Below are 13,311 nucleotides of genomic sequence, written 5' to 3' on the forward strand. Positions count from 1 at the left end.
AAATCAAAAGACTATGCGGAAAAAAAATCATCAGACAGCAAGTACAACTGATGAACGTAGGTAATGACTGCATTGTTATAGATAACATTTAAGAATGGTTTACCTTGTGCTAACTTTGTTTTATGAATCAACCTGTTCAGAGATTTTATTACACGTCTCTGGAGCAGGTGGGACTTGAACCCAGGTCTCCTGGCTCAGAGGTTGGGACACTACCGCGACACCACATGAGTTCTTTGTTAATTGTAAATCTGTGTGTTAAATTATCTGCAGGTGGAAGGTATTAATTGGAGTTTCATTTGAGCAATTATAGCGGGTGGTGCAGAGGCAGAGTTCCTATTCCTGAACCAAGTGACCAGGGTTCAAGTCTCATCAGCTCTAGAGGTGTCCAGCAACATCTCTGAACAGGTCGATTAGATAAAATACATGAACAATTATAAAGAGACACTACAGAAAAATACAAACAGTCACTTTCTCTCCTCTTTCCCTCTGCTTTATTTATTATTGTTGCACTAGCCCTGGTGGGTAAGGATCATTGTTCTTTTAATTGATAATACAGCTGATTTGATAGTGGTAAAAACAATGCCCATATGTATGTAATAGCATCCCTGAAAACAATAGAAAAAAATCGATAAAGTAAAAAGACACTAGGATTTCATAGCACAGAGGTAATGTCTTGCTTTGGGTTGTGCTAGCAATGTAAATGTGTCAAAACATGTCCAAACACATTGACTAAAACAAAATTCGAAAAAGACAATACTGAAAAGGTGGATAGCTGAGTTAGAAGATGTATGCTTGTAACATTTCTCTTGAGAACAAATTATTCTGAGTAAAGATGAGTTCCAGCATGGTCTGTCATCAAGTAGCTTTTGGACTGTAACAATTTGGAAAGTATTGTATTAGCTTCTGAAATAGAGGTTGAATTAAAGTTTGTCTAGTGCTTTGGATTTGAAATTAAGAAAGAAATCTGTTCTTCTTTTATTAGTTAGATTACTTAATTTAATGCAGAGACCCTGAGGATATCTGACAGAAGTAAGTTTGAGTGACAGGCTCAAGGAAAAGGGAAGTAAAGGTCTTTCCAAAGTGGAGAATGGGAATTAAGTGAATTTATTTCATCATGTTGTGGTGTTGGGATTGACAATAATGGGACCACCAGTTAACCATCAATTGGTGGGTCTGGGTCATTAATGGGGTTATGGCCCAGAGACAGTCAATGAGATGGGAATTTACAAAGAGGGCCTGCTGGGTGAAGATTGAGAATGGAGGTCAGCGATGGTACATTTACATGGATTTTGCTCAATCAGGAAAAGCTGCTTCCCAGTTTAGTTTGAGATCTAAAACAAAACAATATAAATTTCTTACCAGGATAAACATATGCATATGTAGCATTGAATGCATCTGTATCATCATCTGTTAAAAAATAAAAAGTCATGTTGAAAGTGGTTTACTGCCAGCTGTGGTAATAATGGAATTGGACTAATAGTTTTATTTCCAATCTTATATATTGTGAACCACTTGCATCGAAGTGGATCCTTACTAAACTGACCCTAACTACTTCAGACTGCAATACATTTAATTTACCTTTGTATCACAGGATAGGTATCCCCCTAATTCCCTAAATCCCTAGTGAATAAATCCACTCAACTCTAATTTTGACATTTCACTACGTCAACTGCCCACCCTTCATTATTTGCTTGCCAGTGTGGCATTAAGGCAACCAAAGCTCTCAAATGATTGGTTCATAATGTCAGTTAGAAGCCAACCGTTTTACAAAACAAAAGGAACATGTTGAAAGCATAAGTTCTACTAGAAAAATGGAACATTGCAGATTTGTATAAAGCACATAAAAAGACAATACAATAAAATAAATGCAACGTTTAAAGCAGCTGGGTGCAGGATTTGTGGTCGGGTACAGCTATTACAACTGCCTTGTGCATAGGGATGGATAAAAAAAATCTCAGCCTTTCTAAATAAATGGATTCGCTTTCAAAGCCATTTGAAAGTCAGCATGTGTTCCCTAGGCAATCAGTCCATAAATGTGCATGGCACAGAGAACAAGATACAAAATGTTTCTTTTCTGGTAACAGGAACACTTGAGGATCATTTTTGTAACAGTTACATGTTCAAGCAGGTCTCCACTAACAGCCCTGGACATTATAAATGAAGGGCTTACTCTAGCCAACCTCGGAATCCCAGAGCAACTTCTAAAATGGTTTGCAGCACAAAGGACACACAGGTAAAGTTTTACTTGAAAATAAATTATTCCGAGTAGAGGTGAGCTCCAGTGCCATCTGTCACCAAGTGGCTTTTGGACTGTAACAACTTGGATAGTATTGTATCAGCTTCTAAAATAGAGGTTGATTAAAAGTTTGCCTGATGTCCAGTATATTTCAGGAGGACATCGGCTGCATGTAAGAACATCTCTTTAATAAAGAACATCAGATTAAGATTTAGATTCAGCAGGCTATGCCAAACACATTGGTATCTGCAGCCTTTTAAGTGGCCTGTTGGAACACCAAGCCAGTTGGTACATTGCAAGCTGTCCTCTGAATGCAAGTTGTCAAGGTTTAGTTCATGTCCACTGGCAATGCTGAACATAGGATGTGTACTCAGTTTTGAACACTTCATCATTCCCAAAAACCTAGCTGCCAGGTGTACATTTAAAATAAAGTAAGTGGAGTCTTCCCTCAGGTTTAAAATTTTTTCACAATGAGACAGAAGAAAGTTTTTCCTGTGTAGATTCCTCAGTAAGTTTGTTTATATGTTTTGTTTTCACTGGCTTATCATTAAAAACTGGTTATCAACAAATTAATGGTGTCTTGGAGGTGAATGTTTAGATTAACCAGCCACAGTTTGGGAACACCTGAAGTAATTGTACCTTTTATCATCAGGTGTAACGCATACAATTGCTCCTGGGTAGTTACATATCTTCCTAAGTCCTGTTTTCATGATCATCAATGGGGAAATTGTGAAGTGTGTCCATTACACCTACTTCTTTTGAATCAGAGAATCCCTAGAGTGTGGAAACAGGCCATTTGGCCCAACAGGTCCACACTGACCCTCCGAAGAGTAACTCACCCAGACCCATTACCCCACCCTATTACTCTACATATACCCCTGACTAATGCATCTAACCTAAACATCCCTGAACACTATGGGTAATTTAGCACAGCCAATTCACCTAACCTGCACATCTTTGGACTGTGGGAGGAAAGTAGAGCACCTGGAAGAAACCTATACAGACATGGGGAGAATGTGCAAACTCCACCTGGACAGTCACCCGAGGCTGTCCTCCACCTCTGGAACATCTCCAACCTCCATCCCTGCCTCACCTCATCCGTTGCTGGCAACCCTCACCATGAAGTTCGAATCTCAGCCACTACAATAGTCAAATCAGCCTCCACACTCTGAAACACTCAGCTCATGCAAAAACTGCTCTGCACCAAGTTATATTTGCCTAACGTTTCTGTCCTTTGCTGACATCCTTCCCCGTAGCCTCAGCCGATCGTATCTGTAACCATCCCTCCACCAGAGAAATATTCCAGAATATTCCTTTGCTACAATATTATTAAGATAATCCCTTCCCCTTCTTTTTCCTTCAATGATGATGTCTTTATCCTTATAGGTGCTTTGTTTTGGAATGCTCTCCCTAAACCATTCCTTCCTCCTTAAATGCTCTGGTGAAGTCTTTGGTTACCCATATTTTTCCGCTGTACTCCAGTGAAGCACCTTGAGATGTTTTTCTACATTAAGTGGGAGATAAGATAAACACAAGCTGTTGTTGTATAACACAGCATGAAAATTAAAACTCAGAGGTTCACAGTTTAATTTCAAAATGTTAATCATTTATCTCAAACATCAGTCTCAAACATACCTGGCTTATGGACCATATGTATTTGCTTGAACATCGTCTTATACCAGTCTTTGGGTCGATCCACTGTCTAGATTACAAATGCAAGCTTAAATTAGTCACCAATACGTAAAACACACACACACTCTCTCTTTGTTTATTCGACTTACAGAACTTAGGAATTTATTATTCTCCCAAAGTGGAAGTAAACATTACTTTTTCCAATCATTTGGTTAGAAAATGTCAACATTTGGACTTAATACCTACTCAGATCTTAGAAATACTGACAGTCATTGACTAGTCAACTGACTGGGCGAAAGTGGGTACTGAAAATGCTGGAGATTAGAGTCAAGATTAGAGTAGCGCTAGAAAAGCACAGCAGGTCAGGCAGCACCCAAAAGGCAGGAAAATCAACGACTTTCCTGCCCCTCAGATGCTGCCTGACCTGCTGTGCTTTTCCAGCACCGCTCTAATCTGGTCAAATGACTGCTTCGTTGCACTGAAGACTCGATGCAGCATCAATCACAATCTAATGAGTGAGGCAATGGCATAGTGGTATTACAAAGAGGCAGTTAAACTAGAAAATCAGCTAACATTCCTGGGACCCAGGTTCAAACCTAGAATTTAATTTCAATTAAAAATAATTATTGAATTAAGTACCTACTGATGACCACGAAACCATTGCTGATTGTCAGAAAAACCATCTGATTCCTTCAGAGAAGGAAATCTGCTGTTCTTACCTGGTCTAGCATACAACTCACAACAATGTGGCTGACTCTCAACTGCTCTCTGAAGTGATCTTGTAAGTCACTCAGTTTAAGAGCAACTAGGGACAGGCAATAAATGCTGGCCAGCCAGGGACACCCATGTCTCGCGAGAAAAAGAAACACAGAAACTGCTTTGTGTTAAGAAGGATTGAAATTAGATGTCCTTCCTAATACCATCATAGCTGTTGTAGAGAAATTACCTAGTCTTGAATTGTTTGGGTTTTCTTTTAAAAGTATTAGGCAAAAAAAGTAAATGTTAGGTGACAGTCTTTTTCACAAGCTATAATTAGATCTGGATGCAGTGCCTTAGAGTGTGGTAGAGGCAGCATCAATTGTGGATTCAAATCGGAGTTGGACTGCATTTTTAGAAAGGAACATTGTGTATGGTTACGAGGAGAAGACAGGGAGAACAAATATGATGGGATGAATGGCCTCTATCTGTCGTGTAATGATTTTGTGAATCTGTTTTAAGCAAAGTTGGCAGATGCTACAGAAGAGCTTCCTCCAAATCCCAGTGCTGGTCTAAATGTTCAACAGGGTCTAATTTCACTGAACCTTCAAGTTCATTGTATTGTTGATGAGAGCAAACTCCTACTCACTGCTGGAGTTCCTGAGATATGATTCTCCACAGTGCCTCTGGCAGCCTCAAGCTGAGGAAACTGTCGGAGAAGCATCACCACCACCAGAAGATTTCTCACAGGAGGAGCAGGAACATCATTTCTCATTCAGACTCTTCTACGTGATTCAGTTATGGATTAGCTATGATTTTAATCTTCATCTCTTGCAGTAGATGACACAGTTTTTCCCAGGAGCTGATTGAAGTTCATTCATTAAAGCAGGAGCAACTAACAGGAACAACTAATAAAGTCATCACATCCCTACCAGGCCATTGGGTTGCTATCTCATTGAGAGAGAGAGAGAGAAATGACAGCTCGCAACATCTCAGGCAAGGTAAGAGATCGAGCAGAAGCAACTAAAAGCTTAACCTTTCTCCAGAGTGCTACCAATTAAAAAGCAGAACTCGCAACATGCTGAGCTCAGTGCCTTCCCAGGAGATGTCTGCACAGAAACATGATCCTACATACCCTCTAGAGAGCCAAGAACACTGCCGGAGATTGAGGCCATCAACACAAGAGATGACAGGAGGAGGGGTAAAAAGAGCAAGATAGAAATGTAAGTGGTTTATCAGTAAATTTGGGGAACACCACAAGAAAAAGGAGCAGAATTGAACCATTTGGCTTATTACGTCTGCTCCATCATTCAATCATGGCTGATAAGTTTCCCAACCCCATTCTCCTGCCTTCTCCCCGTAGCCTTTGATCTCCTTACCAATCAGTAACCTATCTATCTCTGCTTAAGGTATAGTATAGGGGTCAATAGCTTTTTGTTAAGAGCCGTGCTGCATCCGCAGTATTGTCAGATCACATGGAACTGAGGCCTGTGTGAAGAAGGTTCGAGTGAAGTGCTGTTGAACTGTGCTGATGATGTAAATAGTTAGTAAATGCTTATTGGTTCACACTAGAGTGGTGGACCATCCTCTATCTATAGGTTCCAGAATCTGCTGATGATATTTATACAAGCAGCATGGATTTGAGGAGCTAAATGACCTCTTCCTGATACTACCTTCCTCCACTTTTGCTCCAGAGAATTCTGTAAAGTTGGTCAATTACGGCTCACCTTTCAGACATGTGAACGCGGTGAAGAACCGGAGGAAAGGACAATAGTAACTCAAATTGAGTTTGAGCAATGGAAAGCAAATAAGGTAAGAGGAAAACAATTCCACTGAATACAAGTTGTATTTTACTATAAAAAATGTGTAAACCCCCAGGAAACAACTAATTTTGAGGAATTAGTATCATGGCCTGTGAAAGTTTCTGTCTGGAAACTATGCGTCTCTCAAATATTTTTTGAAGAAACCCTTTTGTGAGTAAATGGCAATTCTGAGTATGAAATAGTAAGATAGTCTAGTGTGTTAGCCATCAAATTAATAAAGAGAATGAACTCAGTGTGAACTGTCTTTCCCCAGCTACATGAAGAAATAGCAGAGTGTTATTCAGGATACAATAGATCCAGATTGGTTAAATCAAGAGCTACATCAGAATAGAATAATAAATTAATAACATTGTTAAAATGGAAATGTAGAAATTTAAATAAGGAGGTGTTATATATGTAACTGCCTAAGCTGCTACAATGGAGGGCTTCTTTGTTATAGGATCCAGTTGGATGAAAATCGCTAGTCATAATCCAACTCCGTGTGAACATGGGTCACTGACACGGTAATGTCTCCCATTCAATCTCCTCAAGAAAGACCGCACTGTGGTTGAAGCTGATTGGCTGCTTGGTATGGAAGCAGTTCCTTGTCGCAGTATCAATATCCTAAATCATCCTGAGCATTTCCCATCATGGGTTGGATGTGATCAACGGTAGAGATCAGGACTGCATTAACAGGACTTGAGTAGAAATCTCAACACTCAACAATCCTAACAGAGTAGGATGTACATTAGTTACCACAGAAACATTTAGAGTTGCAGGCCATTGCATTGTTCCAATTGGAACGGGAAAGAAATCAGTGTTGGTGAATACAACAGCTTGAAATGGGAGAATGTCAAGACAGACATCCGCAATCCCAAATCCCTCCATAGCAAACCTCCAATCTCAACTGTACTGTTATGGGCTGAGGGAATGATGGTTAACGAGAAGTGTAGAAAGAATTGCCATCTCCAGCTGTATTGTGACAATAATCGATGGGTCTGGGAACACAGATCTTAGTTGCATTGGGTCAGAGATGGGGTGAGGAGGTACATTTGGGAATGAGAAAACCGAGTAACCAAAATGAACAAATGGCAAAGAATCAAAAGGATTGAAAGAGATGATGCGTTACTAGTGCCTCAAGCTTAAAAATTTACCTCAGCTAGAGAAGAAAGATATACACGAACATTAGAAGTCCAAACTAGGTTGATGATTTACATCAAGAGTTATTGAATCATAGAGATATACAGCATGGAAACAGATCCTTCGGTCCAACCCCTCCATGCCGACCTGATATCCTAACCCAATCTACTCCCACCTGCCAGCACCCGGTCCATATCCCTCTAAACCATTCCCATTCATATGCCCGTCCAAATGCCACTTAAATGTTGTAATTGTACCAGCCTCCACCATATCCTTTGGCAGCTCATTCCATAAATGTACCACCCTCTGCGTGAAAAAGTTGCCCCTTAGGTCTCTTTTATGTCTTTCCCATCTCACCCAAAATCTATGCCCTCTAGTTCTGGACTCCCCGATCCCAGGGAAAAGACTTTGTCTATTTATCCTATCCATGCCCCTCATAATTTTGTAAACCTCTATAAGGTCACCCCTCAGCCTCCAACACTCCAGGGAAAACAGCCCCAGCCTGTTCAGCCTCTCCCTATAGCTCAAATCCTCCAACCCTGGCAACATCCTTGTAAATCTTTCCTGAACCCTTTCAAGTTTACAACATCTTTCCGATAGGAAGGAGACCAGAATTGCATGCAATATTCCAACAGTGGCCTAACCAATGTCCTGTACAGCTGCAACATGACCTCCCAACTCCTGTACTCAATACTCTGACCAATAAAGGAAAGCATACCAAACGCCTTCTTCACTATCCTATCTACCTGCAACTCCACTTTGAAGGAGCTATGAACCTGCACTCCAAGGTCTCTTTGTTCAGCAACACTGCATAGGACCGTATCATTAAGTGCATAAGTCCTGCTAAGATTCGCTTTCCCAAAATGCAGCACATATGGGCGACACGGTGGCACAGTGGTTAGCACTGCTGCCTCACAGTGCCAGGGTTCAATTCCCGCCTCAGGTGACTGACTGTGTGGAGTTTGCACATTCTCCCTGTGTCTGCGTGGGTTTCCTCCCACAGTCCAAAAATGTGCAGGTTAGGTGAATTGGCCATGCTAAATTGCCTGTAGTGTTAGGTGCAGGGGTAAATGTAGGGGAATGGGTCTGGGTGGGTTGCACTTTGGCAGGTCGGTGTGGATTTGTTGGGCCGAAGGGCCTGTTTCCACACTGTAAGTAATCTAATCTAATCTAAAAAACCTCGCATTTATCTGAATTAAACTCCATCTGCCACTTCTCAGCCCATTGGCCCATCTGATCCAGATCCTATTGCAATCCCACGTAACCCTCTTTGCTGTCCACTAAACCTCCAATTTTGGTGTCATCTGCAAACTTACTAACTGTACCTGTTATGCTCGCATCCAAATCATTTATATAAGTGACCAAAAGTAGAGGGCCCAGCACTGATCCTTGTGGCACTCCACTGGTCACAGGGCTCCAGTCTGGATAACAACTCTCCACCACCACCCTCTGTCTTCTACCTTTGAGCCAGTTCTGTATCCAAATGGCTAGTTCTCCCTGTATTCCATGAGATCTAACCTTGCAAATTAGTCTTCCATGGGGAACCTTGTCGAACACCTTACTGAAGTCCATATAGATCACATCTACTGCTCTGCCCTCACCAATCTTCTTTGTTACTTCTTCAAAAAACTCAATCAAGTTTGTGAGACATGATTTCCCATGCACAAAGCCATGTTGACTATCCCTAATCAGTCCTTGCCTTTCCAAATGCATGTACATCCTGTCCCTCAGGATTCCCTCCAGGCTCACTGGTCTATAGTTCCCTGGCTTGTCTTTGCCGCCCTTCTTAAACAGTGGCACCACGTTAGCCAACCTCCAGTCTTCCGGCACCTCACCTGAAACTATTGATGATACAAATATCTCAGCAAGAGGCCCAGCAATCACTTCTCTAGCTTCCCACAGAGTTCTCGGGTACACCTGATCAAGCTGGGAGAGAAAGCCGGAGAAGTGCAACATTTCCTCTGAGTGTTGTTGCTATGCAACAATGCTCTAGCAAAGGCAGAACACATGTCGGTCCCTTTAATAAGTATGAGTATGTGGCTGCACAATTTAAAAAAAAAATCAGTGGCCTATGCGCTTAATGGAATAAAATGCATGCAGCAAAAATAAAATGAAAGGGCGTGTTGGTGAGATGAGTCAGGATATTCAAAATAGGACACTTCAATTTTAAATTGGAAGTGACAACTCTAAGGAAGATAGTCAAAAATATTTTTTTCATCATTTTATATGTAGAGCACTTGTGGTCAAGAGTTTTGCTCTAAGCCCATGACAGATCTTCACATGGCATATTTAATGAGGTGACATTGTTGACTTACTTGCACCCAATTTCTCATTTAAAAGAAATCCTCAAAAATGAAACTTACAACATATAGGCAGCTAAGAAAGGGCAAATTACTCCCTTTAAACATAAATACCTAAGTGGTCAATACAGTATGGCAGGGGTGTTTGGGTCAAGATACCAAATACTTCAGACATTCACTATGTTATTATTTTGTTACACATCCTCAAGTGTGACTGGAGTCAAGAGATGCCAGTGATTTTAGGAACAAGTGCACACCAGTTTCAACAATAATATTTTGCAGATATTCTGTCTGTCGTGGTTAAGGAGACCTCAAATATTTTCAGCTTTTGGAAAATGTTCTCACTGTATAATAATAATGTACCGATGAGGAAAAAATTGGGTCAAGATTTCTTTTTCTTGAAAAAAAAATCTAGAAATCCCTTTATGAAAAACAATGTGTTCCTCAATGAATCAAATGTAATTTAAGTCTTGCAGTGGGAACTGGGGGAGCAGGTACCAACTTTCAGAGCAATGCAAACCAAAAAAAAAACTCCAGAAGCTGGCAAACTGAGAAAAAAAATAGAAAATGCTGGAAATATTTCACAGATAAAGTAGCACCTGTGGGCAGAGAAACAAGTGACAGCATAGTTTGGACGAAAGGTCATTGACCTAAGACAAGTCAGAGATCATGTTTAGAATATGAATTGACGGGGCAAGGAGGAAAGAAACGTTTGTGAAAGGGTAGAAGATGGGAGATATTGAATTAGATCAAATGGATATGGTAATGGAGAAGTTGATCAAATTAGGATTTCTGACATTTCTTTAACTCTGTCCTCGTTTTGTACATTAAATAAGTGCCTACACAGATCATTTATAGTATTTCCTATCAATCAATAGTATTATTTCTTCAGTAGGAAACACTGACTCCCCCACGCTGATCTCTGTCCCCACGCCGAACCCCACTCCCGCTCCGATCTCCATCCCCGCCTCGATTCCCGCCCCCACGCCTAACCCCGCCCACACCAGGTCCTAGCTCCCAGCCCTGCCGTATTTTCACCATCCCTCCAGAACTATCCCTCTCTGAGGATGAAAGATCAGTCCTCGGCAGAGGCCTCACCTTCATTCCCCTACGCTCTCGGATTAACGAGTTTAACACGCGGCGAGACATCGAACAATTCTTCCGCTGCCTTCGGCTCCGTGCTTACTTCTTCAACCAGGATTCTCGCCCACCCTCTGACGACCCTTTCTCCCGCCTCCAACACACCCCATCCACCTGGATACCCCATGCTGGCCTCTCACCCGCCCTCAATCTCTTCATAGCCAACTGCCACCGCGACATTAACCACCTCAAGTCCTCACCCTTAACAATTTCTCCTTCGAATCCTCCCACTTCCTCCAGACCAAAGGGGTAGCCATGGGCACACGTAGGGGCCCCAGCTATGCCTGTCTCTTTGTTGGCTACGTAGAACAGTTGATCTTCCGTAATTACACCAGCACCACTCCCCACCTCTTCCTCCGCTACATTGATGACTGCATTGGCGCCACCTCGTGCTCCCGCGAGGAGGTTGAGCAATTCATCAACTTCACCAACACATTCCACCCTGACCTTAAATTTACCTGGACCATCTCTGACACCTCCCTCCCCTTCCTGGACCTCTTCATCTCTATTAATGACGCCCGACTTGACACTGACATTTTTTACAAACCCACCGACTCCCACAGCTACCTGGATTACACCTCTTCCCACCCTACTTCTTGCAAAAATGCCACCCCGTATTCCTAATTCCTCCGCCTCCGCCATATCTGCTCCCAGGAGGACCAGTTCCACCACAGAACATACCAGATGGCCTCCTTCTTTAGAGACCGCAATTTCCCTTCCCACGTGGTTAAAGATGCCCTCCAACGCATCTCGTCCACATCCCGCACCTCCGCCCTCAGACCCCATCCCTCCAACCGTAACAAGGACAGAACGTCCCTGGTGCTCACCTTCCACCCTACCAACCTTCGCATAAACCAAATCATCCGCCGACAATTCCGCCACCTCCAAAAAGACCCCACCACCAGGGATATATTTCCCTCCCCACCCCTTTCTGCCTTCCGCAAAGACCGTTCCCTCCATGACTACCTGGTCAGGTCCACGCCCCCCCCTAAAACCCATCCTCCCATCCTGGCACCTTCCCCTGCTACCGCAGGAACTGCAAAACCTGCGCCCACACCTCCTCACTCACCTCCATCCAAGGCCCTAAAGGAGCCTTCCACATCCATCAAAGTTTTACCTGCACATCCACTAATATCATTTATTGTATCCGCTGCTCCCGATGCGGTCTCCTCTATATTGGGGAGACTGGGCGCCTCCTTGCAGAGCACTTCAGGGAACATCTCCGAGACACCCACACCAATCAACCACACCGCCTTGTGGCCCAACATTTCAACTCCCCCTCCCACTCTACCGAGGACATGGAGGTCCTGGGCCTCCTTCACCGCTGCTCCCTCACCCCCAGACGCCTGGAGGAAGAACGCCTCATCTTCCACCTTGGAACACTACAACCCCAGGGTATCAATGTGGACTTCAACAGTTTCCTCATTTCCCCTTCCCCCATCTCACCCTAGTTCCAAACTTCCAGCTCAGCACTGTCCCCATGACTTGTCTGGACTTGTCCGACCTGCCTATCTTCTTTTCCACCTATCCACTCCACCCTCCTCCCTGACCTTCATCCCCTCCCCCACTCACCCATTGTACTCTATGCTACATTCTCCCCACCCCCACCCTCCTGTAGCTTATCTCTCCACTCTTCAGGCTCTCTGCCTTTATTCCTGATGAAGGGCTTTTGCCCAAAACGTCGATTTTACTGCTCCTTGGATGCTGCCTGAACAGCTGTGCTCTTCCAGCACCACTAATCTAGAACACTGACCTATCACCAACTTATCACCTTCACCCCCTATTTTGTCTACCTATCGCATTCCCAGCTACCGTTCCCCAGCCTCATCCCCTCCCAGTTATCTCTCAGCTCCCTTGGACCTGCCCTTCATTCCTGATGAAGAGTTTATGGTAGAAACGTCGATTCTCCTGCCCCCGGATGCTGCCTGACCAGCTGTGCTTTTCCAGCATCACACTCTTCAACAGCAAATATAATGCATGTCATATTATAATCTGAGACAGCTGCTTTGATACCAAAATGTAATTTTTCTTAAGCAATTGAGACAATTGAAAATGACTTTTTTTTCCAATTTTTGAAGCTGTCTATGCCAATATTGCAGTGAAGATTAGAGCTAATGATGTAATTATATAATTAAGTGTTGGATCCATAGGGACAACATATAAGGAAATCAAAATTCACTGCAACACTCTTCTTCAACTCTTATTCAATTCCATTAAAATTATAAGTTTAATCACAAAAGCAAACACTTCACTGTTAAATAGATGTTTCACTAATTAAAAGATGGTACAGTGAATAACAAACATGGTTTACCATAACAGCCACTCAAACATCAGGCCGATAGAAATCAAGCTCATGATTTAAGAT

The 13,311-nt window shown here is 42.6% G+C and overlaps 1 protein-coding gene across 1 annotated transcript in view; it reads right to left on the reverse strand.

The window, feature by feature from the left end:
* Positions 1–13,311, reverse strand: part of LOC132822257 (sorbin and SH3 domain-containing protein 2-like) — a 306,243-nt gene that overhangs the window by 132,474 nt on the left and 160,458 nt on the right. Inside the window, exons 10-11 of the mRNA XM_060835395.1 lie at positions 3,872–3,938; positions 1,360–1,407 (exon numbers count right to left, since the gene is read on the reverse strand). Coding sequence (XP_060691378.1) covers positions 1,360–1,407; positions 3,872–3,938 — 115 coding nt within the window. The remainder of the gene's footprint in view (positions 1–1,359; positions 1,408–3,871; positions 3,939–13,311) is intronic.

The sequence above is a fragment of the Hemiscyllium ocellatum genome, chromosome 2, assembly GCF_020745735.1.
Source record: "Hemiscyllium ocellatum isolate sHemOce1 chromosome 2, sHemOce1.pat.X.cur, whole genome shotgun sequence".
In the NCBI taxonomy this organism is placed as follows: domain Eukaryota; kingdom Metazoa; phylum Chordata; class Chondrichthyes; order Orectolobiformes; family Hemiscylliidae; genus Hemiscyllium; species Hemiscyllium ocellatum.